Genomic DNA, 23469 nt, shown 5'->3' on the forward strand with positions numbered 1-23469 from the left:
GTCGCTTGTTCACATTAGTCCTGTGAAAAGTACTTTTTACACATTACTTTCATCTTCTTTGTGTACAGAAAACTTAGACTATCACACAGTGCTGGATGAAAAAAGCAAGAAAAAATGCTAATGCAAGGTGAGAGTCAAATATAACAAACAATGTAAAGCAAGTGAGCTAGCCTGACAGTAGTGCCTATAGCAACAGCAATCCTGTGTAACAGCTTTTCTTGACTGTTCAAGATGGTGAGATTTTATTTAGCTGGTATTCGTAGTAGTGGTAAACCGCAAATAGCACAATCTGGATTGACTTATTTATGCTAGCTAGTGATAATATTTGCAGCATTTTTCACAACCTCATCAATATGATACCGCAATCACCATTTGGAAAGATATGCATGCCATTATTAACTCTCTGATCATAGCTTAAAGATAAGAATGAAATCGCAAAACAATGAACCAAAAATATAAGCAACATACCATCTGAAGAGAGCCTGACTCTTCCTTGGAAGTTCATTGTAGCTTATTGCTGCGATATGATGTACACAAGGAAATGAAGCATGCAAGTAGCACTTGCACTAGACCACTATTAAATACTTATAAGCTGAAGTGGCAAACTAGCAGTAGTTTAGTATGTGCAAGCAATGCCTTGGCAAGGATGGCAACACCTAGGCAAATTATTCCAAGGCTATGGATCATTAAGCAACTTTCCAAATGGACTATGCAGGTGTTTAAACATCAAATGTATGACAAAGACAATGCCATTCATGATAATCAGTAGTGTAGGGATTAAGTATACCATGACAGTTAAAGCACTGTCTCACTGGTAATAATGATGTATAATGCAGGGCAGCTCATTATGTTGTTTGGCAATCATCATAAAGGTGTGGGAAACTTTTGGGGTAGTGACAAGGAGACTACGCACTGCTTGAAGTTTCTTAGTTTACTAGCCCAGTATATGGAACAGTTAATTGTTAGTTATTTTAGTAGTTTTTCAGTAAACCCACATTCACTGATGTTTTACTGAGAGTTTAAACTTAGTAAAACAATTATGTTCCATATACTTAAAGTTACTGACATTTTACTATCAGTATAACTGGGTACAACTACAGTAAAGTAGCTTAACAAATTAGTAAACTAAGAACCTTCAAACAGTGACATATATCGGTAGTGTAAACGATTTCCAGCTTCAATCCTCATGATGGTACTGTAACAGTTGTCAATGAGGCAGCACTCTAGTGTAGTGACTTTCTGGAATTCTGGTGCATCATCACCAATGGCTGAACCTAATGGTCGTTGATCAGAACAGGGAAATGAAGTTGCCTCATGGCAGAAAGGATAATAATGAAGAGCAGAGTAAACCAAGCCATCAACCAACCTGTTCTTTGGTAGATGAAAATAATGAAATTAGTTGCACTTATGAAGAATGCAGACAAAGAAATCAAAGAACATAACATTATAATTATACAGAGTATAAGTAGCTACGGCATGAAAATAATACAAATAGTCACAAGTTTGAGGATTGTAGATGAAAGTGAACATACCAACTGCAATTATAATATACTATAGACTATGTCATATCAACAGATGCACATGCATATAAATGGTTTATGTGGGCTATAGCTATAGTGGCCAATAGAGATGTATGACAGCTGGCTGTACTCAGTAGTCCATGCACTGGTTGATGGAGGTACTGACTGAGGCATAGTCACGTTGATGGGAGAAACGATTTCTTTGGGAGCTAGGAGTGACTAGTCTGGTATCAAATATGAGGTTTCAAGGGAGCATATTATAATAATTGTTCTTGTACATATAACTGGGGATTGGTTTGTTATGGTGACCAAAGAGTCCTAAGAAAGATTTCCTGTTTCTCCAAGTCAAGCAATGGATATTAAATTTTTGTGAAGTGTCTAGATTATGCAGTTATAGGTGTCTCAGTTTTATCTTGTGGATCCTCTAGTGCCCACATAAAATACAAAGTAAATATTATACGTATCTATGTACTTTTAACTACTAAATGATATTATATACACATGGTGGGGAAACCGAAGTTAAACATTTTAAAACCAGGAGATAAACACATAGATCGACAATTTTCACACTTCACAAATGAAAATTTGCTAAGGTCACGTGACCCTGTAAAATGTAGATTACTGGTACTGCAACTACACCACATTTTCTCTACCAAAAAGGATGGATATTCAACAGTACTTTATGAAAAAGCATTTCAATCTGGAAACTACCATCTGTCCAAGGCTACTATCTGTTCAGTTGAGAAGGAGCTATTAATGTAGTATCGAAGCAACCAGCAAGAGGGGATCGTACGTTAATAAAAGTTACGGATGAGGAAAGAGCTAAAATTAGAGGTTATGCTGCAAAGTTTGGGTTACTGAAGCTATTAAAGAATTTGAGAAAGATTATCCAGCCAGGGTGAGCGCCATCTGGGTACTGCTTTAGTTAATGATTAGGCACCAGCCTATTATGCCAGCATAATTTTGAACATAATCGGTGCCTGAAAACATCAAGCATAATGCTAGCATAATAGGCAGAATAATTGTCATATATACTGTAAGCAAAACTGCATGCCACAGAAAAAGGTTACCTTACTCATATGGAATTAAGTAGTTATCTAACACAACTGCTATTATAGTTTACAATACAGCCAAATTCTTAATGCACAACAAGTACTTTCTACATTTAACCAGTTGTTCATAAGTCAAAGTTTATTACTATCCATAGAAAGTAACAAAACATTGGAACTGTAGCAAAAATTTTGAGCATAATTATGAGCATAATTGGCAAAACTTTTGAGCACTGCAGCATAGCATAATAGGCAAAATTAAAAGCATAATAGGCTGGTGCCTATTAATGAATCTTCAAAATTGCCAGGCTCTCTCTCACTGCTTAGATATGCTAAAACTACAGTACGTATTACATTCAATGGTGGTTGTATAATGTTGTGTGATCCATAGAAAGCAGAGGAAGATGGAGAGGATTATGATGGAGTCATCGACAAATTGTGGGGACAAGGGTGCTAATGAGTTGGAGAGGATGCAGAAGGAGTGAAGGAAAAAGAATTCTGATGAAGGTTTCTCAGAGAGTACTGGAAACGTTTTTAAGTTGAGTGCTTGCCAACGTGTACATGGCTACATACATACTGTATGTATGTATATTTAAATATTATGTTAGGTCATCAGGGATGAAGTGTAGGGATGAAACTGACAAACAGTAGTGATTGCTTTGCCCGGTTGTGTGGATGCAGAATGTTTCACTGAAAGTGGCCTAGGATGGCTGGACTTTCTATGTGATTATGGAGAGACCTGATGCATGTATTGTACTGTGTGATGCATGCATTCAGAGGCAGTGAGTAAAGCTGCCAATAGAAAATAAAAACGAGGATGCCAGTGTAAGGTGTATTGATGTAATCCATCATTTATACCATCATAATCCAAACTTGACATGGGACATCATTATAAAGAAGGTTGGTAATATTGATCCTCATTTGGCCAAGGTCATTGAGCATGAAAGACCTATGCAGGACAGAGACAGGAAAATATGTCTAGTCCTGTTCATGTTACTACCAAAGAATTAGACAGTAAAATACTTAATAATCAGCTGAACTTTCAAGTAATGGTATATTGCCATGTAATTATGACTGTTTAACCTTTTACCAACAATATTTTGTGTATAATATTTTGTATGTTACAATTATGTGTAGGACTCCACTGAAAATCAGTTTTACTGAGTAGATATCCTATGTAAATATTACAATATATAATTAAAACTCACAAAATTTGAGTATAAATACAATATCTTACGATTAATAATTACTGTTCATAAAATATGGTCAGAAAATGTATACAAACTCAATTAGTGTGCAATTGGCAATTTGTTCCACAAAGTTATTGATCTCGGAAAGAAGTTAAATTTGTAGGGCTCACGATCAGGTGAATGCGTACTGACTAAAGAGTGTGCATCGAGTATGTATGTAATTGTATTAATAAACAAGTGGAACTCTCCTTATCCAGCTACATTTCCAACAACAACAGATCAGGTACACGAGGAAATGAAAAATTCTACCCCACTACACTGTAGATTCTCCCACCAAACATAGCAATATCAAAGAGGTGAACACATGTTCACTCTCAATGGTTTTGCACTGCAACAAGTATGTTTCCATGTTCTAAACATGTTTGCACGTCATACTAAATGTATGGGATATTTTTAAAGCCTCATAAATCACTTGTTCTTGTCTGTATCAAAGACTTGGAAATATACTTGGAGGCTCTATCTATATTGATATATACCTCATTGCTGACAATTTGCTGCAAAACGATTAAGTTAAACTCATTAAGCAGATTACCCCATACGTGTAATTGTGATTGAGCACATGCAGGCAAACAGAATAGTGATACAGAAGTCCTAGAAGTTTAACCATGGTTTGTAGTTAAGTACTTAAGTGATTATATACTATAGTTGTCATGCATACAATATGTTCGTCAGAGTCAAACCATAAGTAACTTTTTATCATTTTACCTGAATTGTGTTTGTGTACAAAGATTTTGTGTGAACTAATGTATATGTGATATATATACACATTCAAAACATTAGCTAACAATTGTAAGGATGCACATTATGTATGTATCCAGTTTATACTATTGAGAAGCCAAAGTAAAGATAATGTCCTCAGTGCACAGATAATCACTGAACATACAGTTCCACTTGTTCTATGAGAATGGCTTCATTATCATATCCTTCATCACGGCATATCCTCACTTCAATAGGTCCTTTCTCAGCTTGTGTGAACTGACGGTGGAACCAGGGTGCTCCAAGTGTAGAACAGCAGTTGTCACCATGTGTGCAGCCTTTGCCATCCCAAAGAGGGTCTGATCCAAAAAAATGAGTTAGCCCAGGCCTGTATGATGAGGCACCAGATTCACAGTAGTAATGGTCCTTAACAAATATTGGAGGGTCATCACCAGGAAATTTTGCACACGGACAGTTAGTTTTATAAGGATCATCGTTATAAGTTTTAGTAAATCCTGCAGCATAGCTCCATACATGTTTACGCCCCTCCTCATCACCAACAGTAATGGATATGCCATCAAGATATGGCCCATTAATGGATGGATCATGTCGAATTTTAATAAAAGCTGAAGGTGAACCCTGCTGGTATCCACGTAGCTTTCCACATATAGAAGTGTATTCTGTCCTGTTGTTGGGAAAGAATGTAGAATAACATCCAGATTTATTGCCAGATCCTCTACATAATGGTTGTGGAGTTGTTCTCAAACTCCAACCATTGGGACAGTTATCTCCTTGGCTGGTATCTAAGTTGGCTATCCTCATCCATCCTCCTCTGATTCCACCACAGTTCAGCTCCATGTCACAGTAGACTTTGTACACTTGATCTGTTTCTATCCAATAATATCCTGATCGCCCGCGACTAGCCATGTTGTATTCATAGATGTCTCTACATGACTTTCCAGGATTAGAATAGTCTACTCCTAGTCTACCAGCAAAGATCAGTATGGCCTCTAGATTACTTTGGGACTGTACTAGCTGACCATAGCCTACAGCTATCAGTACGATAGCATACAGCAATAGACTTGCAGTAGTCATTTTCCAGTTTTCACTCTGAAGAACTGAATACACTACTTTATGCCATCCTATTTATAGTGAATCCAGTTCATCTGATGTCATAATTAATGTATCCTGGATCCGTTTCCTCATTGAACAGTGTAAGTGGGGTCAGTGCTAAGAAATGATCTAATTCTGTCAAGTATAACATTACTAACATACAGTACACACTTGAGAAGACTACTAGTAATATTAAAGGTTACATGCTAACAATAATAACAGGTGATTTAAAATTTAACAAATTGACATAAGATTAAGTTATGCATGTAGGCATAAATGATATCTGAACATGATTAGTAAGTGGAACTGTACTAAAAGTGTTAATTTAGAACACTTACTGGGCACATCAAAATAATATTATCTTCATTGTATATATGTATCTAGTCTGTATAATAATGACAAGCAACTGCACTTAAATATATTATTGATTGTATTATCAAGACACACGGTAGTGTGCATAGGCGGCGGAAAGGGGGGGGCTAGGGGGCTAAAGCCCCCCCTCGGTCTGCTGAGGGGGGGCTTAGCCCCCCCTCAGAATGCCGTGATAAAGATCGAGATACTCTAATAGAGCAGTCACTCTAATAAAGTAGTCAGTGTGTAACGAGCTATGTAAGGATTTTTATGTAGTTTATCAGCTAGAAATGGTAGCTGGTGAGGTGGAAAGCTCTTGTCAGTTGGTTGTGACCTTTTTTTTTTTTTTTGGTCTCACCTTACCAAACTATAGAAATAAGTCTGGGTCAGCTCAGCGGAGCCCCCCCTCATATCAACTACTTCCTCCGCCGCTGGTAGTGTGTCGTGCGGCCCAAGAAGCCGGCGCGTAACACCCGTGAGTATATTGACAGGAAGAAAGAAAACGCAATTTTCGCACCTCCGTAGCTCTGTGCTTCCTTGATGAAACAAGACGATTTTTGCTGTGGACATTCCCTCCAACTGCAGCACTCCACATTCCAAATTTGAGCGAAATCACTTCGCGCGTTCCCGAGATATGCGACTTCAAAAATTGGCTCAGTTTCTTCGTTTTTTCTTGGCTTCTTCTTCTTCTTATTTTTCTTTTTCTTGTCGCACACTTACAAAAACTGCTATAAAACGCGAACGCCATATCCGATTGCCTTGAAATTTGGCACACAGAAGGGGGATATAAAGGCGCATCTCGGTACCAACTTTGGCTGGAATACGATAAACAGGCAGAGTTATGAGCGATTATTCACGAAAAATAACACCAATATGTTGTCACGCCTACAGGGTAAACCGCGTATGGGAAGAAGCTGAAAATCGGTGGGTGAATAGGTTAACTATTGAACCTCAAACCTTTTGTGGTTTGAAAGAAATCGAGCTAAAAAACAGGAAGATACAACGAAAAAACCAACAGTGTGTAACAATTACGCAATCGAGATCAGCTAATAAAAAAACGACTACTTGCCACGCCTACCAGATAAACCGCTTGGGGTAATGCTTTGAAAATCGTTGTACAGATGGAATAATCATCTTAGAAAGGCTCATCAATGGTGTAGAAGAATCAGACTTAAAGCCACGGAGTTATAACACGAAATCCAACTTGGTGCAGCAAGTGCGAGATCGAGATACTCTAATAGAGCAGTCATCCTAATAGAGCAGTCACCCTGAAAAGAATCCAAGAGATCAGCTAGAAACAAGAAACCTGTATAGAGATCAGCTACACACAAGTCACCCTGTAGAGAGATCAGCTAGAAGAAGTTACCTTGTAGGGAGTTCATGCAACTATGGAAAGGGATCACCTTGTAGAATTCAGCTACAAAGAAACCACCATGTAGAGAGTTCAGCTACAAACAAATCGCCCTGTGGAGAGATCAATAGAAGAAGTTACCTTGCAGAGAGTTCAGCTACAAAGAAACCATGATGTAGAGAGTTCAGCTACAAACAAATCTCCCTGTAGAGAGATTAGCTAGAAGAAGTTACCTTGTAGAGAGTTCAGCTACAAAGAAACCATCATGTAGAGAGTTCAGCTACAAACAAATCTCCCTGTATAGAGAGATCAGCTAGAAGAAGTTTCCTTGTAGAGAGTTCAGCTACAAAGAAACCATTCTTTAAAGAGCTCAGCTGCAAACAAATCACCTGTACAGAATTCAGCTACAAATAAATCACCCTGTAGAAAGATGAGCTAGAAAAAGTTACCTTGTAGAGAGTTCAGTTACAAAGAAACCACCATGTAGAGAATTCAGCTACAAACTAGTGACCCTGTAAAGACATCAGCTAGAAGAAGTTACCTTGAGAGAGTTCAGCTACAAAGAAACCATTATTTAAAGAGCTCAGCTGCAAACAAATCACCTATACAGAATTCAGCTACAAACAAATCACCATGTAGAGAGATCAGCTAGACGAAGTTATCTTGTAGATAGTTCAGCTACAAGCAAATCACCCTGTAGAGAGATCAGCTAGAAGAAGTTTACTTGTAGAGAGTTCAGCTACAAAGAAACCATCATTTAGAGAGTTCAGCTTCAAACAAATCACCTGTAGAGAGTTTAGCTACAAACAAATCTCCCTGTAGAGAGATCAGCTAGAAGAAGTTACCTTGTAGAGAGTTCAGCTACAAACAAATCACCCTGTAGAAAGATCAGCTAGAAGAAGTCACCTTGTAGAAAGTTCAGTTACAAAGAAACCACCATGTAGAGAGTTCAGCTACAAACTAGTCACCTTGTAGAGACATCAGCTAGAAGAAGTTACCTTGTAGAGAGTTCAGCTACAAAGAAACCATTTTGTAAAGAGCTCAGCTGCAAACAAATCACCTGTACAGAATTCAGCTACAAACAAATCACCCTGTAGAGAGATCAGCTAGAAGAAGTTACCTTGTAGATCGTTCAGCTACAAACAAATCACCCTGTAGAGAGATCAGCTAGAAGAAGTTACCTTGTAGAGAGTTCAGCTATAAAGAAACCACCATGTAGAGAGTTCAGCTGCAAAGAAATCACCATGTATAAAATTCTGCCACGAACAAAGTGCCCTGTAGAAAGATCAGTTAGAAGAAGTTACCTTGTAGAGAGTTCAGCTACAAAGAAACCATTCTGTAAAGAGCTCAGCTGCAAACAAATCACCTGTACAGAATTCAGCTACAAACAAATCACCCTGTAGAGAGATCAGCTAGAAGAAATTACTTTGTAGAGAGTTCAGCTACAAAGAAACCACCATGTAGAGAGTTCAGCTGCAAAGAAATCACCCTGTATAAAATTCTGCCACAAGCAAATTGCCCTGTAGAAAGATCAGTTAGAAGAAGTTACCTTGTAGATAGTTCAGCTACAAACAGATCTCCCTGTAGAGAGATCAGCTAGAAGAAATTACCTTGTAGAGAGTTCAGCTACAAAGAAACCACCATGTAGAAAGTTCAGCTGCAAAGAAATCACCCTGTAGAAAATTCTGCCAGAAACAAATTGCCCTGTAGAAAGATCAGTTATAAGAAGTTACCTTTTAGAGAGTTCAGCTACAAAGAAACCATTCTGTAAAGAGCTCAGCTGCAAACAAATCACCTATACAGAATTCAGCTACGAACAAATCATCCTGTAGAGAGATCAGCTAGAAGAAGTTGCCTTGTAGATAGTTCAGCTACAAACAAATCTCCCTGTAGAGAGATCAGCTAGAAGAAATTACCTTGTAGAAAGTTCAGCTACAAAGAAACCATCATTTAGAAAGTTCAGCTTCAAACAAATCACCTGTAGAGAGTTCAGCTACAAACAAATCTCCCTGTAGAGAGATCAGCTAGAAGAAGTTACCTTGTAGATAGTTCGGCTACAAACAAATCTCCCTGTAGAGAGATCAGCTAGAAGACATTACCTTGTAGAGAGTTCAGCTACAAAGAAACCATCATTTAGAAAGTTCAGCTTCAAACAAATCTCCCTGTAGAGAGATCAGCTAGAAGAAGTTACCTTGTAGAGAGTGAAGCTACAAACAAATCATCCTATTGAAAAATCAGATAGAAGAAGTCACCTTGTAGAAAGTTCAGTTACAAAGAAACCACCATGTAGAGAGTTCAGCTACAAACTAGCCACCTTGTAGAGACATCAGCTAGAAAAGTTACCTTGTAGAGAGTTCAGCTACAAACAAATCTCCCTGTAGAGAGATCAGCTAGAAGAAATTACCTTGTAGAAAGTTCAGCTACAAAGAAACCATTCTGTAAAGAGCTCAGCTGCAAACAAATCACCTGTACAGAATTCAGCTTCAAACAAACCACCCTGTACAGTGATCAGCTAGAAGATGTTACCTTGTAGATAGTTCAGCTACAAACAAATCACCCTGTAGAAAGATCAGTTAGAAGAAGTTACCTTTTAGAGAGTTCAGCTACAAAGAAACCATTCTGTAAAGAGCTCAGCTGCAAACAAATCACCTGTACAGAATTCAGCTACAAACAAATCACCTGTAGAGAGTTCAGCTACAAACAAATCTCCCTGTAGAGAGATCAGCTAGAAGAAGTTACCTTGTAGAGAGTGAAGCTACAAACAAATCACCCTATTGAAAGATCAGCTAGAAGAAGTCACCTTGTAGAAAGTTCAGTTACAAAGAAACCACCATGTAGAGAGTTCAGCTACAAACTAGCCACCTTGTAGAGACATCAGCTAGAAAAGTTACCTTGTATAGAGTTCAGCTACAAAGAAACCATTCTGTAAAGAGCTCAGCTGCAAACAAATCACCTGTACAGAATTCAGCTACAAACAAATCACCCTGTAGAGAGATCAGCTAGAAGAAATTACCTTGTAGATAGTTCAGCTACAAACAAATCACCCTGTAGAAAGATCAGTTAGAAGAAGTTACTTTGTAGAGAGTTCAGCTACAAAGAAACCATTTTGTAAAGAGCTCAGCTGCAAACAAATCACCTGTACAGAATTCAGCTATGAACAAATCACCCTGTAGAGAGATCAGCTAGAAGAAGTTACCTTGTAGAGAGTTCAGCTACAAACAAATCTCCTTGTAAAGAGATCAGCTACCTTGTAGAGAGTTCAGCTACAAAGAAACCATCATGTAGAGAGTTCAGCTGCAAAGAAATCATCACTGCCCAAATTTCAAGGCAATAGCTCTTTCCAATCTGAAGTTATCAATTGTCAAAGTTGGCAAATTGGATGTGTGGAAGGCCCCTTTTTGCAAATCCGGTCACATATGTATTATATATATAATTGTACATCTACTGATAAAATATTTAAAGTACGTACATCTACTTCATCTATTCTTCGTCCTGTAGTAAAGAAAAAAAAACATAGGTTTAAAAAGTCCCAAAGCTGGCCATAGGCTGGCTTTGGGGTATACAAATACAAAAAGAAATGAAATCTAATCCAAAACAGCCAAGCTGTAAAAAAAGTGTGCGGCCCTCAGAAAGGCTATGGTGAAAAAAGATGTGAAATCCAAGGTGGCGGCCAAGAAATGGCTGTGATGGTAGGTTAATGGTAAAAATTTTAATAACGACAATTCAGGTGAATTTTTGTGCCGCTTCACAAAATTTACCTGAATTGTCATTATTAATATTTTTACCATTAACCTACCATCACAGCCATTTCTTGGCCGCCACCTTGGATTTCACATCTTTTTTCACCATATCCTTTCTGAGGGCCGCACACTTTTTTACAGCTTGGCTGTTTTGGATTAGATTATTATTACTATTAACATAATGCACCTTTATGGCTATAGACTGGCATGCCTGCCCCTTTTATAAAGGGTCTGGTGTAATGCAGATCCAATTATTGGTTTTAGTACAGAAACTTTCCTTGCTAGCCAATTACTGCATGCATGTCAATGACATTAAGCCACACATCAAAATACAAATCACCTTGCAATTGGAAATACAATAATAATTACAGGGCTATCATCAATTTTCTTTGAACTAATATAGGACCAGAATTTCAACCAGACCCTGAAGGGGCAGCTAGGTGGTGGCAGACTACCAGCTTCAATATCATATAAACTACTAGCCTGCAGTAGGCATGGTTGGTACGTGTATCATGTTTCCATGTCCTAATTACATATCAAGTCTTCTCAGTGCTACAGCATAAGAGAGGGATTATTCTCTTAACAGTGTAGCAGACTAGCAGACTAGCCACTTTGCCTGGTTGATGCTGTTCTGTTTATTATTTTGTCTTATCACTGATTACACAACATGCAGATTAAATTTTACTTAACTTATTTATATCATGATCACCAACAAAAGAGAGGGTATTTTCTGAGATTACATTGATACCCACCAACTTACTGTGTCAGCAAGGAAAAAGGAAGTAGCAATAATAATTGCTATTTCCTTTTCTTGTTGTTATCTCTAAGTGCAATAATTTATTGCTACTTCCTTTTTCCCTGTTGACACAACAAGTTAGTGGGTAAATCAATTTGACCACATAGCCACTGTTGCATGAACTGATTGGTGATCCAAGAGTCTTTGGTCATTGCTACATGTACATTCCAAGAAAAAGTATACACCACATGCACAAGTTTCCTTGATACTGTATGAATTTATATGTGGGTATGAGATAAGAAAATTAAATCTCTACATTTTCAGAAGTTGGTATGGTTACTTGAAAAATCATTGGCTTTAAGATGCACAGGAGCAGTGAAGGAGCTTCTTATCATAGCGTTATCTCAGATGCAGGTGTCTGAGGGTACTTATAAAATTTCAGAGAACTAAACTAGCTTGATATCTTCATCTGTTCATAATAATACAAGGCAATAAAATTTAGCTATGCTCCATTCAGAAAAAATAGAGTAATGGTAGTACCAGGATGTAGACAAATATTTTAAGCTCAAGTCTAGCAACCATATTATTTGATGAAGTTTATTATTACAAATTAATAATTCATGTACCACATACATAATTATGGTGATCAATGTAAAGAATTACATACACAACTGAGTGCATATTACACTATCATCATTGTTGGTGGCTATGACACTACATCACTGCATCGCTACGTGTGAACAATGATGTGTAGTAGGTAAGTACAGTAGCTAGAGGCTAATCTTAGTAGTAATTCATATTGCCTGTGCTTTAATTCTGGCAGAAGACATGCATGTCTCCTCCTCACACATGCACCCATTATCCCACATTACAACACTACTGATATATAAGTGTGCTGCTGCACGTGTGGCTACTACCGCTACAACTTGGAATACATTCTCTACTGCTAATCTTGTATTACAGTACTCTGTACTGTATCTACATGTATATATACATCTAAACCAAAACAGCTAAGCTGTAAAAAAAGAGTGCAGCCCCCAAAAAGGCCAAGGTGAAAAAAGATGTGAAATCCAAGGTGGCGACCAAGACATGGCTGTGATGGTAGGTAATTTTAATAACAACAATTCAGGTGAATTTGGTGCCGAATCCTAGTGGAGGAAGCAACGCAAATTCTCCTGAATTGTCATAATTAAAATTTTTGCCATTAACCTACCGTCACAGCCATTTCTTGGCCGCCACCTTGGATTTCACATCATTTTTCACCTTGACCTTTTGGGGGGCCGCACTCTTTTTTTACAGCTTAGCTGTTTTGGTTTAGATACTGCACATACAGTATGCCATATAGATGATAATAATTGTGTGGTCAGCTATCTTAAAGTGAAATGATTTCAGTTAATAGTTACACTACATACTGTAACTTGTTTCTTAAGAAATCTTGATTGTGCAAGCTTCCTTTGATGACAAAATATTACATAATGAGAATGATATCATTAATATTTTTGTGTCATACTGTAGACTAATTGTGCATAGTTGCTATGCAAAACTGTAGCTCTTATGCAGCTAGCTCAGTACTAGTTAACATAGATAGCTACCTAAACATCAATGTGAATTATGTAAAACTGTACGGGGGCTATACATAATAATATGTACAGGTGTATAGCCTTGTACAGTTTTACAAAATTCAGATTGTTGTTTTATGAAATGCTCTTGTCAGTGTAGCTAGTATATGCTTGGTTGAATTTCTTCACACTTTGACATTCAGAACACTGGGAAGCAATCACATTGCGTCAACACTAGAGCTTTAGTCAACACCATCTCCAGCCATCACAATGCTTTGTTTTAATTAAACAATCAGATTCCCTTTATCTGTTTCAGTTCTAAGTTAGCTGTGAACCACATGCCGATCGACTCTTGTGCATGGAGATTACAGTCTGGGTCTGTGGGTCTGGTGTGTCAGTGATAATGACTTGAGATCAGCCATATGCATGGTGTCAAACCACGCATATTTTGTACTGCATTAAACATTATTCAAAGCTAATGTTTCCAGTCATATCTTCTTTCCCTTCATATATTCTCTTGATTCACTGCATGGTGAAATTAGCTATATTTAATTTATTGCAACTAGATCCAACAGCTACCTCATTTTACAGCAGTGCCTAAAATAACTTTTATTTATGCACACATTTTTGTGCACCACACTCTTCTTGAGGTCTGCACAATACAACAAATAATAATAATACTTTTCAAGTAATTGACTCCTATGTGCGTATCACTAACAAAGGAAGCACCGGGGTGCACATTCAGGGACATATAAATTATTTTAATGCCAGGGCCTAACTAAATAATACTATGTATAATAATACTAAGTATGTAGAGGTAAAGTAACTATATACCTTACAGCCCAAACACTCGGAAGCATGCAAACGTATAAGGGAGTCTGCAGGCAATGCTATGGCTATAGCCCAGGAAGTTTTTTAAATTTACTTCTCTGAAACTGAATGTGAGAATGATTTCATTAGTAACTGTTTGATTGTTTCCTTTAGGTAACAGCTCTATAAGCATATCTTGATGTTTGTACTTTTTGCAAGCATGCATCCAGTTCATTGTGGCTATAGAATATTAAACCCCAGTGCATGGGAGTATCAAAGCGCCGCGCTGGGTTTTAACTACCATACAGCTAGACAGAGCGGCGCTGCTACTGTACGATATATTAGTTATCACCCCGTGATAACTAACTTATCACCCTGTTGCGGAGCCACTCAGTCTCTTCCGTGACATCATAATAACCGTGAATGGCATTGTTTACCGATGGAACAAAGAGCCAAATAAGGAAATATTGATACAAAACACACCAATACAGCACTTAAAACTACCTAAACCTTACAAAAAAACTGTTAATCCTTTACACAATAACACTACAAGTAGTTGAATACGATAGTTTAACAAATGTCAAGAATAGTACGTGACTATTTTCGCTCCAGCAATCACTCCCAACGGTCACTATGGTGAAGAACTAACTTCCTCTAGCTTCATCGTTCTATCTTGGACTATGGTAGCCACTTGTTGGTCTTTATTTTTCTCTTGCACACCACGCGACACCAATATACCAATTTCTGACGAAGGCGAATCGTACCTGGAACCGCTGCTTCATAACACCGCCCTTCGCTACAGTTTTGTAGGCAGTATGTAAGGTCTCTCTTGTGGCTACGAAGTAGAATCTCCACAAAATTCGGACGAAATCTTGAGCACAGTGACAGGAACTCAAACCGTAACTTAATTTACTATCCGTAAACTTCTGCGCACTCCTGTGCATACATATGTATGTGTTTTTAATCGTTTTAATGTGGTAGTACTAAAATTTAATAGTGTGAGTTGCATTTTCCGCCAAAAATATCAACCAAGCACCAGCTCATATCATCCCAACGACTTGGCTGTGTTAGTCAAGCCCAAAAGCTTCCTCAGAGAGGCCTGACATTTATTTAGTGCTGCCACAATATAGAAAAACTTTATATCATATATCACCAAGGTTTATGTCATGATATGAACATATATCATGATATAGAACTAACTGTAACGTTTGCAAGGCAAACATATACATACTCTTCATTGTAAGATTAAATTTAAGTTGAATGTATACCACAAGCATAAGCTATTCTTGTTTATCAGGTTTTAAATGCATTTTGCTACTGCTTTGCAGTAGAGACAAGTGGCTGGCACTACATAGAAACCTTAAAACTTCCCAGTTTACTTTGAGGTTGGCTGTTCACCACCAATACATAACTTAATTGCCAAATACCATATGTCTGGCCTCCCCCACATCATTATACTAAGCAGCACCACTATTGCACAACCATTGATATAACTGATTGGCTATGTCGTAACCGTGGCAACACTACATTTATTGCTAACAAAAGACTACTGATAGTGTGCGAATGCAGATAAAAAGTCTGGTAAAAAGCTTTCAATGAGATTTATTTGGTGAAATTTACTGACTGACTGAGTTACACACTGACTGGTTGATTGATGCACACTCTTTACTGTATAATGGCTAATGAATATCTCTGCATAAATATATGTGCTTATGGCTCCACACGTCGTGCAACTGTGGGAGATGCACACTTATCATTGTGTACTTAAATAGGTACCCGGCATTTCAACATGATCAACTTGATTGCACATAACAATGACACCTGCTGTAGCAAGTGCTAAGCAAGCCATTCTCAACTTTCAAAGAGAATTTCTTGCCGGTTTTTTCTATGTCTGCCTATTTACAACAGACTTGCACACTTGTGGCATCTTGCTTCTCTGTGGTGATGATTCTGCTACATTATTTTTGCATCACTTTCTAGATCCTGCCATGTGGAATATCTGCAATTACTTCTCTACTCAAAAGGATCATAGGCCTCTAGGTTAAACCTTCTAGCTAGCAAAGAGTGGGCTAATAATATGTACAAATTAGCAGCAATCAAAGTAGCCTGGAGACATATGGTCCAAATATTATGGACAATTCCCAGTTTATTCTTATGTGGTCACAAAGGTACTGTACATAGTCCATGATGCAACCACCGACTTCCTGTATAACCATGGCACCACTGAAACCTGTACAAATGATGTGTCTAACTACAAGTTTGTTACTTGCCAGGCATTTATTGGATTGGAGTACAACATGTCCTATCTGCGTTGCATGCAGTATAGAATATGGTAGCTGTGATGTGATGTAATGTTTGATTGCTGTTAAAGTATTTTAGTACACCTATGCAAGAACAGCTACTGATTATCAACACAATAAGTACCGTACTGTAAAATGTTAATGTGTTTTACATATACGTACATATATGTACAAACCTCTCCAACTTCATTCAGCAAGTTTTCAATGATATTGTTTAGATCAGTGATCTTGTTGAGCTGGTCAACCTGTTCCATATTATGATATTGTTCCTCCGTTAGTGAAGACTGCAAGTACCATCCACCAACAAACACTACTCCCATACACACCACTGATAACACTATACTAATATGTACTGTACTAAACTTCATTACTAACACCTTCACAATTATGACAAGTGCATGTATTGAGTAGCGGCTTTTATATAGGAACATTGTTGTTCTTATTGAAACCTAATATGGTAAAATATCAATATTAAGTTATATTAATACTGTATATTGAATGGCCTTCAATGTACCTTATTTGTACATTCTTAAAGGGCTTCTCTGCTGTTAACAGGACAAAGGTTATTCCAATGAATTTTTTTAGTGTGTGTAAACAGAACAGCCTAGTCCCAGCAAGTGACATACAGTGTATGTATTTGCATATCACTTCAAATGCTGTTGTTGTTGTTGTTGCTCTATTTGTACAAAATTAAAAAGTTTATTACAAATCATTGGAAAAAAGTAATGAAACAAGGGAGATCTGGAGATACTAGTAGTGCCCATTTAATCCCTGCTTCGGTCTATACCCGTAACTGATGAAATCTCCACTAGTACCTTCAGGTGTAGGTGACCTCCTGTGTTTCACTATGTTCCCTAATCAAACTTAAAATTTCTAGCGCTTGTTTGTTTGCTTTTTTGTAACATTATTATGACTGGTGAACGCATGCATACCACATTAAAAGAATGAATGGCACCAGACTTATCTGAACACACACCCCCAACAATTGATAACTGAAAAGTGCCAAGTGGCCAATACACTTTGTTTTCAGCAATGTTCAGCCCTTATCTAAGTAGCAAATGAAGAACACTACGAGAAGTGCCTCTAAAATTAATCCACTCATTACAGAAAATACAAGAACTTTCTGCTATAAACACAGTGATGTGTCCAGGGTTAGAGTAGTAGTGGCTACAAGAGACAGAGTTGGGTCGAGAAAAGTAGTGTGGGACCTTAACTTTGTATGTCAAAGGTGAATCTGTAGTGGTCATTGAGTGATAGTGGTGGCTATTTTATTTGAATGGTGATCAGTACCGACCACTGCCGATCACTGTGGGCACATCCCTGGTTTTGAACACAGGGAAGCCATTATGTGCTACCATGAATCGACACCTTGAACTGTCATTGAGAAGAAGTGGGACACAAAGAAGGACCATGATGTGTGCATTGTATGTAATGTACTGTGATATGCCAAAAGGTCCCTGTCGAGGTAAACAACATCTAACAGTGAAAAAATCACTCCCATAGCCTTAGTTGTTATTGAGTTATGCTTGTCTGAAGGCATCAGGCAGGAAGCAGGCAGTTATTCAGTGGGTAGAAAGTTGCATTTAATAAGTTTTTTCCATAACTTATCAGAAGCATTTTGGCTTGATTCTATCTACCCAATATTGCAAAGGTGCCATGAAGGTATTGTGAAACTGCATGGTTTATGGTCAATATTTACTTCTTTGTGAGAAGCACAAACCCCAGTACTGTCATACTGTGCATTAGTGTGTTTTGAGCTTAGAAAAAGTTAAAAACGAATAAAAAGTTTTTTTCTCTCAGATTCTTTTTCAATGAATACTACACTGTTGATATGCGTAGCTACATATATGCAATATCTTTTTTACAACAGTATGTCTATTGTATAACTACAGGAGGAAGCTAAGAAATTAAATCACCAAGCAGAAGTCGAGGAGGACAAAAGAATGAAACTACCACCAAACTACGAGGCAGTGCGATGTAAAGTTGAATGGGAAACTGCTGAGGAAGAAGCTAAGAAGGTCAGAATCTTTAATCGCTCCTATCTGCTCAGCAAATACGTAGTATGTTTTCCAGATTATGTGTTAGCATGCATGTATGTACATATGTGCGTATATGTAGTTATGTATATATGTATGAATGTATGTATGTGTGTGTGTGTGTGTGTGTGTGTGTGTGTGTGTGTGTGTGTGTGTGTGTGTGTGTGTGTGTGTGTGTGTGTGTGTGTGTGTGTGTGTGTGTGTGTGTGTGTGTGTGTGTGTGTGTGTGTGTGTATGTATGTATATACAGTGTTGGGCAAGTTACTTTGTAAAAGTAACTAGTTACATATTACATATTACTTGCAACTGAACTATTTAGTTACAGTTACATATTACCCATAAAATAAAGTAACTGTAATAATATTACATATTATATTACTTTGTGTCCACAGCCTTAAGCTGTCACGTGTGAAACTACCACCTTATCACGTGACGTGATTGCGCTGTTGGACAATATGCAAATTTTGGTTATAAGTAAGAAGCTGGTGAATAAGCTTCATTCAGTAGGCCTCGTTACTTCGCTGTGGCTAGGCATTACTCAGAGGAAAACTAACGAGATTAGTAACTTCGTTACTTGTAGTAATAATATTACGTAATATTAGACTCGTTACAGTAACTATATTACTTAGGTAACGCGTTACATTTGTAAGTAAAGTAGCTTGCGTTATATTACCTGTTTTTATAGCATATTTCGTTATATTACTTTGTTACCACAAAAGTAATAATATTACGTAACGCGTTACATAAGTAGCGCGTTACTCCCAACACTGTGGATATTCAACAGTACCTTATCAAAAAGCATTTCAATTTGGAAGCTACCATCTGTCCAAGGCTACTATCTGTTCAGTTGAGAAGGAGCTATTAATGTAGAATTGAATTGAAACCAGCAAGAGGGGATTGTATATTAATAAAAGTTATGGATGAGGAGAGCTAAAATTAGAAGTTATGCTGCAAAGTTTAGGTTACTGAAGCTATTAAACAATTCAAGCAAGATTATCCAGCCAGGCCTAGGGTGAGTGCCATCTGGGTACTGCTTTGGGTAATGAATCTTTGCAATTGCCAGGTTCTCTCTCATTGCATAGAGATGCTTCAACTATAGTACGTATTACATTCAATGGTGGTTGTATAATGTTGTGTGATGTATAGAAAGCAGAGGAAGATGGAGAGGATTATGATGGAGTCATTGACGAATTGTGGGGACAAGGGTGCTGATGAGTTGGAGAGGATGCATGATGCAGAAGGAGTGAAGGAAAAAGAATCCTGATGAACATTTTTTTGGAGAGTACTGGAAACATTTTTAAGTTGAGTGCTTGTCAATGTGTAGATAGCCCATACAAACAGTATGTATGTATTATGTTAGGTCATCAGGGATGAAGTGTAGTGATGAAACTGACAAACAGTAGTGATTATTTTCCCTGGCTGTGTGGATGCAGAATGTTTCACTGAAAGTGGCCTAGGATGGCTGGACTTTGTATGTGACTATGGAGAGACCTGATGCATGGATAGTATGTGATGCATTCAGAGACAATGAGTAAAGCTGCCAGTAGAAAATAAAAACAAGGATGCCAGTGTAAGGTGTATTGACGTAATCCATCATTTATACCATCATAATCCAAACTTGACATGGGACATCATTATAAAGAAGGTTGGTAATATTGATCCTCATTTGGCCAAGGTCATTGAGCATGAAAAACCTATGCACGACAGAGACAGGAAAATATGTCTAGTCCTGTTCATATTACTACCAAAGAATTAGACAGTAAAATACTTAATAAATCAGCTGAACTTTCAAGTCATGGTATATTGCCACGTAATTGTGACTGTTTAATCTTTTTCCAACAGTATTTTGTGTATAATATTTTGTATGTTTAATTATGTGCAGGACTCCACTGAAAATCAGTTTTACTGAGTAGATTCCCTGTGTAAATATTACATATATAATTGTAAAACTCACAAAAATTTGAGTATAAATATGGTATCTTAAGGTTAGTAGTTACTGTTCATAAAATATGGTCAGAAAATGCATTCAAACTCAGTTAGTGTGCAATCATTGGTAATTGGCAAATTGTTCCACAAAGTTATTGATCTAGGAAAGAATTTTCATTTCCTCGTGTACCTGATCTGTTGTTATTGGAAATGTAGTGGGATAAAGAGAGTTCCACTAGTTTATGTAGCTGCATAAGGAGAGTTCTACTAGTTCATTAATTACAATTACATACATACTTAATGCACACTCTATAGTCAGTAAACATTCACCTAAGCCCCCCACCAAATATAGCAATATCAAAGAGGTGAACACATGTTCACTCCCAGTGGTTTTGCACTGCAACAAGCACATTGTAAACATGTTTGCACACCATAGTAAATGTATGGGATATTTTTAAAGCCTCATAAATCACTTGTTCTTGTCTGTATCGAAGACTTGGAAATATACTTGGAGGTTCTATCAATATTGATACCTCATTGCTGGCAATTTGCTGCAAAACAATTAAGTTAAACTCATTAAGCAGATTACCATACGTATAATTCTGCCATGAGTGACTGAGCACATGCAGGCAAACAGAATAGTGATACAGAAGTCCTAGAAGTATAACCATGGTTTGTAGTTAAGTACTTAAGTGATTGTATACTATAGTTGTCATGCATACAATATGTTTGTCAGAGTCAAACCATAAGTAACTTTTTATCATTTTACATGTTTGCAATTGTGTACAAAGATTTCGTGTGAACTAATGTGCATGTGATATATATACACATTCAAAACATTAGCTAACAATTGTAAGGATGCACATTTGTATGTATCCAGTTTATATATGTTGAGAAGCCAAAGTAAAGATAATGTCCTCAGTGCAGATAATCACTGAACATACAGTTCCACTTGTTCTACGAGAATGGCTTCATTATCATATCCTTCATCACGACATATCCTCACTTCAATAGGTCCTTTCTCAGCTTGTGTGAACTGACGGTGGAACCAGGGTGCTCCAAGTGTAGAACAGCAGTTGTCACCATGTGTGCAGCCTTTGCCATCCCAAAGAGGGTCTGATCCAAAAAATTGAGTTAGCCCAGGCCTGTATGATGAGGCACCAGATTCGCAGTAGTAGTGGTCCTTAACAAATATTGGAGGGTCATCACCAGGAAATTTTGCACACGGACAGTTAGTTTTATAAGGATCATCGTTATATGTTTTGGTAAATCCTGCAGCATAGCTCCATACATGTTTACGCTCTTCATCACCACCAACAGTAATGGATACGCCATCAAGATATGGCCCATTAATGGATGGATCATGTCGAATTTTAATAAAAGCTGAAGGAGAACCCTGCTGGTATCCACGTAGCTTTCCACAAATGGAAGTGTATTCTGTCCTATTGTTGGGAAAGAATGTAGAATAACATCCAGATTTATTGCCAGATCCTCTACATAGTGGTTGTGGGGTTGTTCTTAAACTCCAACCATTGGGACAGTTATCTCCTTGGCTGGTATCTAAGTTGGCTATCCTCATCCATCCTCCTCTGATTCCACCACAACTCAGCTCCATGTCACAGTAGACTTTGTACACTTGATCTGTCTTAATCCAATAATATCCTGATCGTCCACGACTAGCCATGTTGTATTCATAGATGTCTCTACATGACTTTCCAGGATTAGAATAGTCTACTCCTAGTCTACCAGCAAAGATCAGTATAGCCTCTAGATTACTTTGAGACTCTACTAGTTGACCATAGCCTACAGCCATCAATAGGATAGTATACAGCAATAGACTTGCAGTAGTCATTTTTCAGTTTTCACTCTGAAGAACTGAATACATTGCCTTATGCCATCCTATTTATAGTGAATCCAGTTCATGTGATGTCATAATTAATGCATCCTGGATCTGTTTCCTCATTGAACAGTGTAGTGGGGTCAGTGCTAAGAAATGATCTCAATTATGTCAAGTAAAACTTTATTAACATACAGTACACACTAGAGAAGACTGCTAGTAATATTAATTAAAGGTTACATGCTAACAATAATAACAACAGGTGATGTAAAAATTTGACAAATTGACCTAAGATTAATAAGTTATGCATGTAGGCATAAATGATATCTGAACATGATTAGTAAGTGGAACTGTACTAAAAGTGTTTAGAACACTTACTGGGCACATCAAAATATTGTTATCTTCATTGTATATATGTATCTAGTCTGTATAATAATGACAAGCAGCTACATTTAATATATTATTGATTGTATCATTATTAACATAATGGCTATAGATTGGCATGCCCGCCCCTTCCATAAAGTACATAAGGGTCTGGTGTAATGCAGATCCAATTATTGGTTTTAGTACAGAAACTTTCCTTGCTAGCCAATTACTGCATGCATGTCATTGACATTAAGCCATACATCAAAATACAAATCACCTTGCAATTGGAAATACAATAATTACAGGGCTATCATCAATTTTCTTTGAACTAATATAGGACCAGAATTTCAACCAGACCCTGAAGGGGCAGCTAGGCGGCAGACTACCAGCTTCAATATCATATAAACCAGTATATATAGGCATGGTTAGTACGCCTATCATGTTTCCATGTCCTAATTACATATCAAGTCTTCACAGCACTACAGCATAAGAGAGGGATTATCCTCTTAACAGTGTAGCAGACTAGCCACTTTGCCTGGTTGGTACTATTCTGTTTATTATTTAGTCTAATCACTGATTACAACATGCAGATTAAATTTTACTTAAAACTTATTTGTATCACCAACAAGAGAGGGTATTTTCTGAGCATCAAGTTGATACCCACTAACTTGCTGTGTCAGCAAGAAGTAGCAACAATAATTGCTATTTCTTTTCCCTTCTTTTACCTCTAAGTGTAATAATTTATTGCTACTTCCTTTTTCCCTGTTGACACAACATGTTAGTGAGTAAATCAGTTTGACCACATAGCCACTGTTGCATCAACTGATTG

General features: G+C 37.5%; 2 protein-coding genes across 2 annotated transcripts; both read right to left on the reverse strand.

Moving 5' to 3' along the window:
* Positions 1-4493: 4493 nt before the first annotated feature.
* LOC136257458 (uncharacterized) lies at positions 4494-16854 on the reverse strand. Its single transcript, XM_066050679.1, has 2 exons — positions 16652-16854; positions 4494-5763 (listed from the first exon to the last, which is right to left on the reverse strand). Exon 2 carries the CDS (start codon positions 5608-5610, stop codon positions 4690-4692), a length of 921 nt encoding a protein of 306 aa, XP_065906751.1. The 5' UTR covers positions 5611-5763; positions 16652-16854; the 3' UTR covers positions 4494-4689.
* A 4321-nt stretch (positions 16855-21175) lies between these two features.
* Positions 21176-22323, reverse strand: LOC136257856 (uncharacterized). The gene has a single exon (XM_066051178.1). The coding sequence runs from the start codon at positions 22287-22289 to the stop codon at positions 21369-21371; it is 921 nt and encodes a 306-aa protein (XP_065907250.1). The 5' UTR covers positions 22290-22323; the 3' UTR covers positions 21176-21368.
* Positions 22324-23469: the final 1146 nt, after the last annotated feature.

Source organism: Dysidea avara, chromosome 6 (genome assembly GCF_963678975.1).
Source record: "Dysidea avara chromosome 6, odDysAvar1.4, whole genome shotgun sequence".
In the NCBI taxonomy this organism is placed as follows: domain Eukaryota; kingdom Metazoa; phylum Porifera; class Demospongiae; order Dictyoceratida; family Dysideidae; genus Dysidea; species Dysidea avara.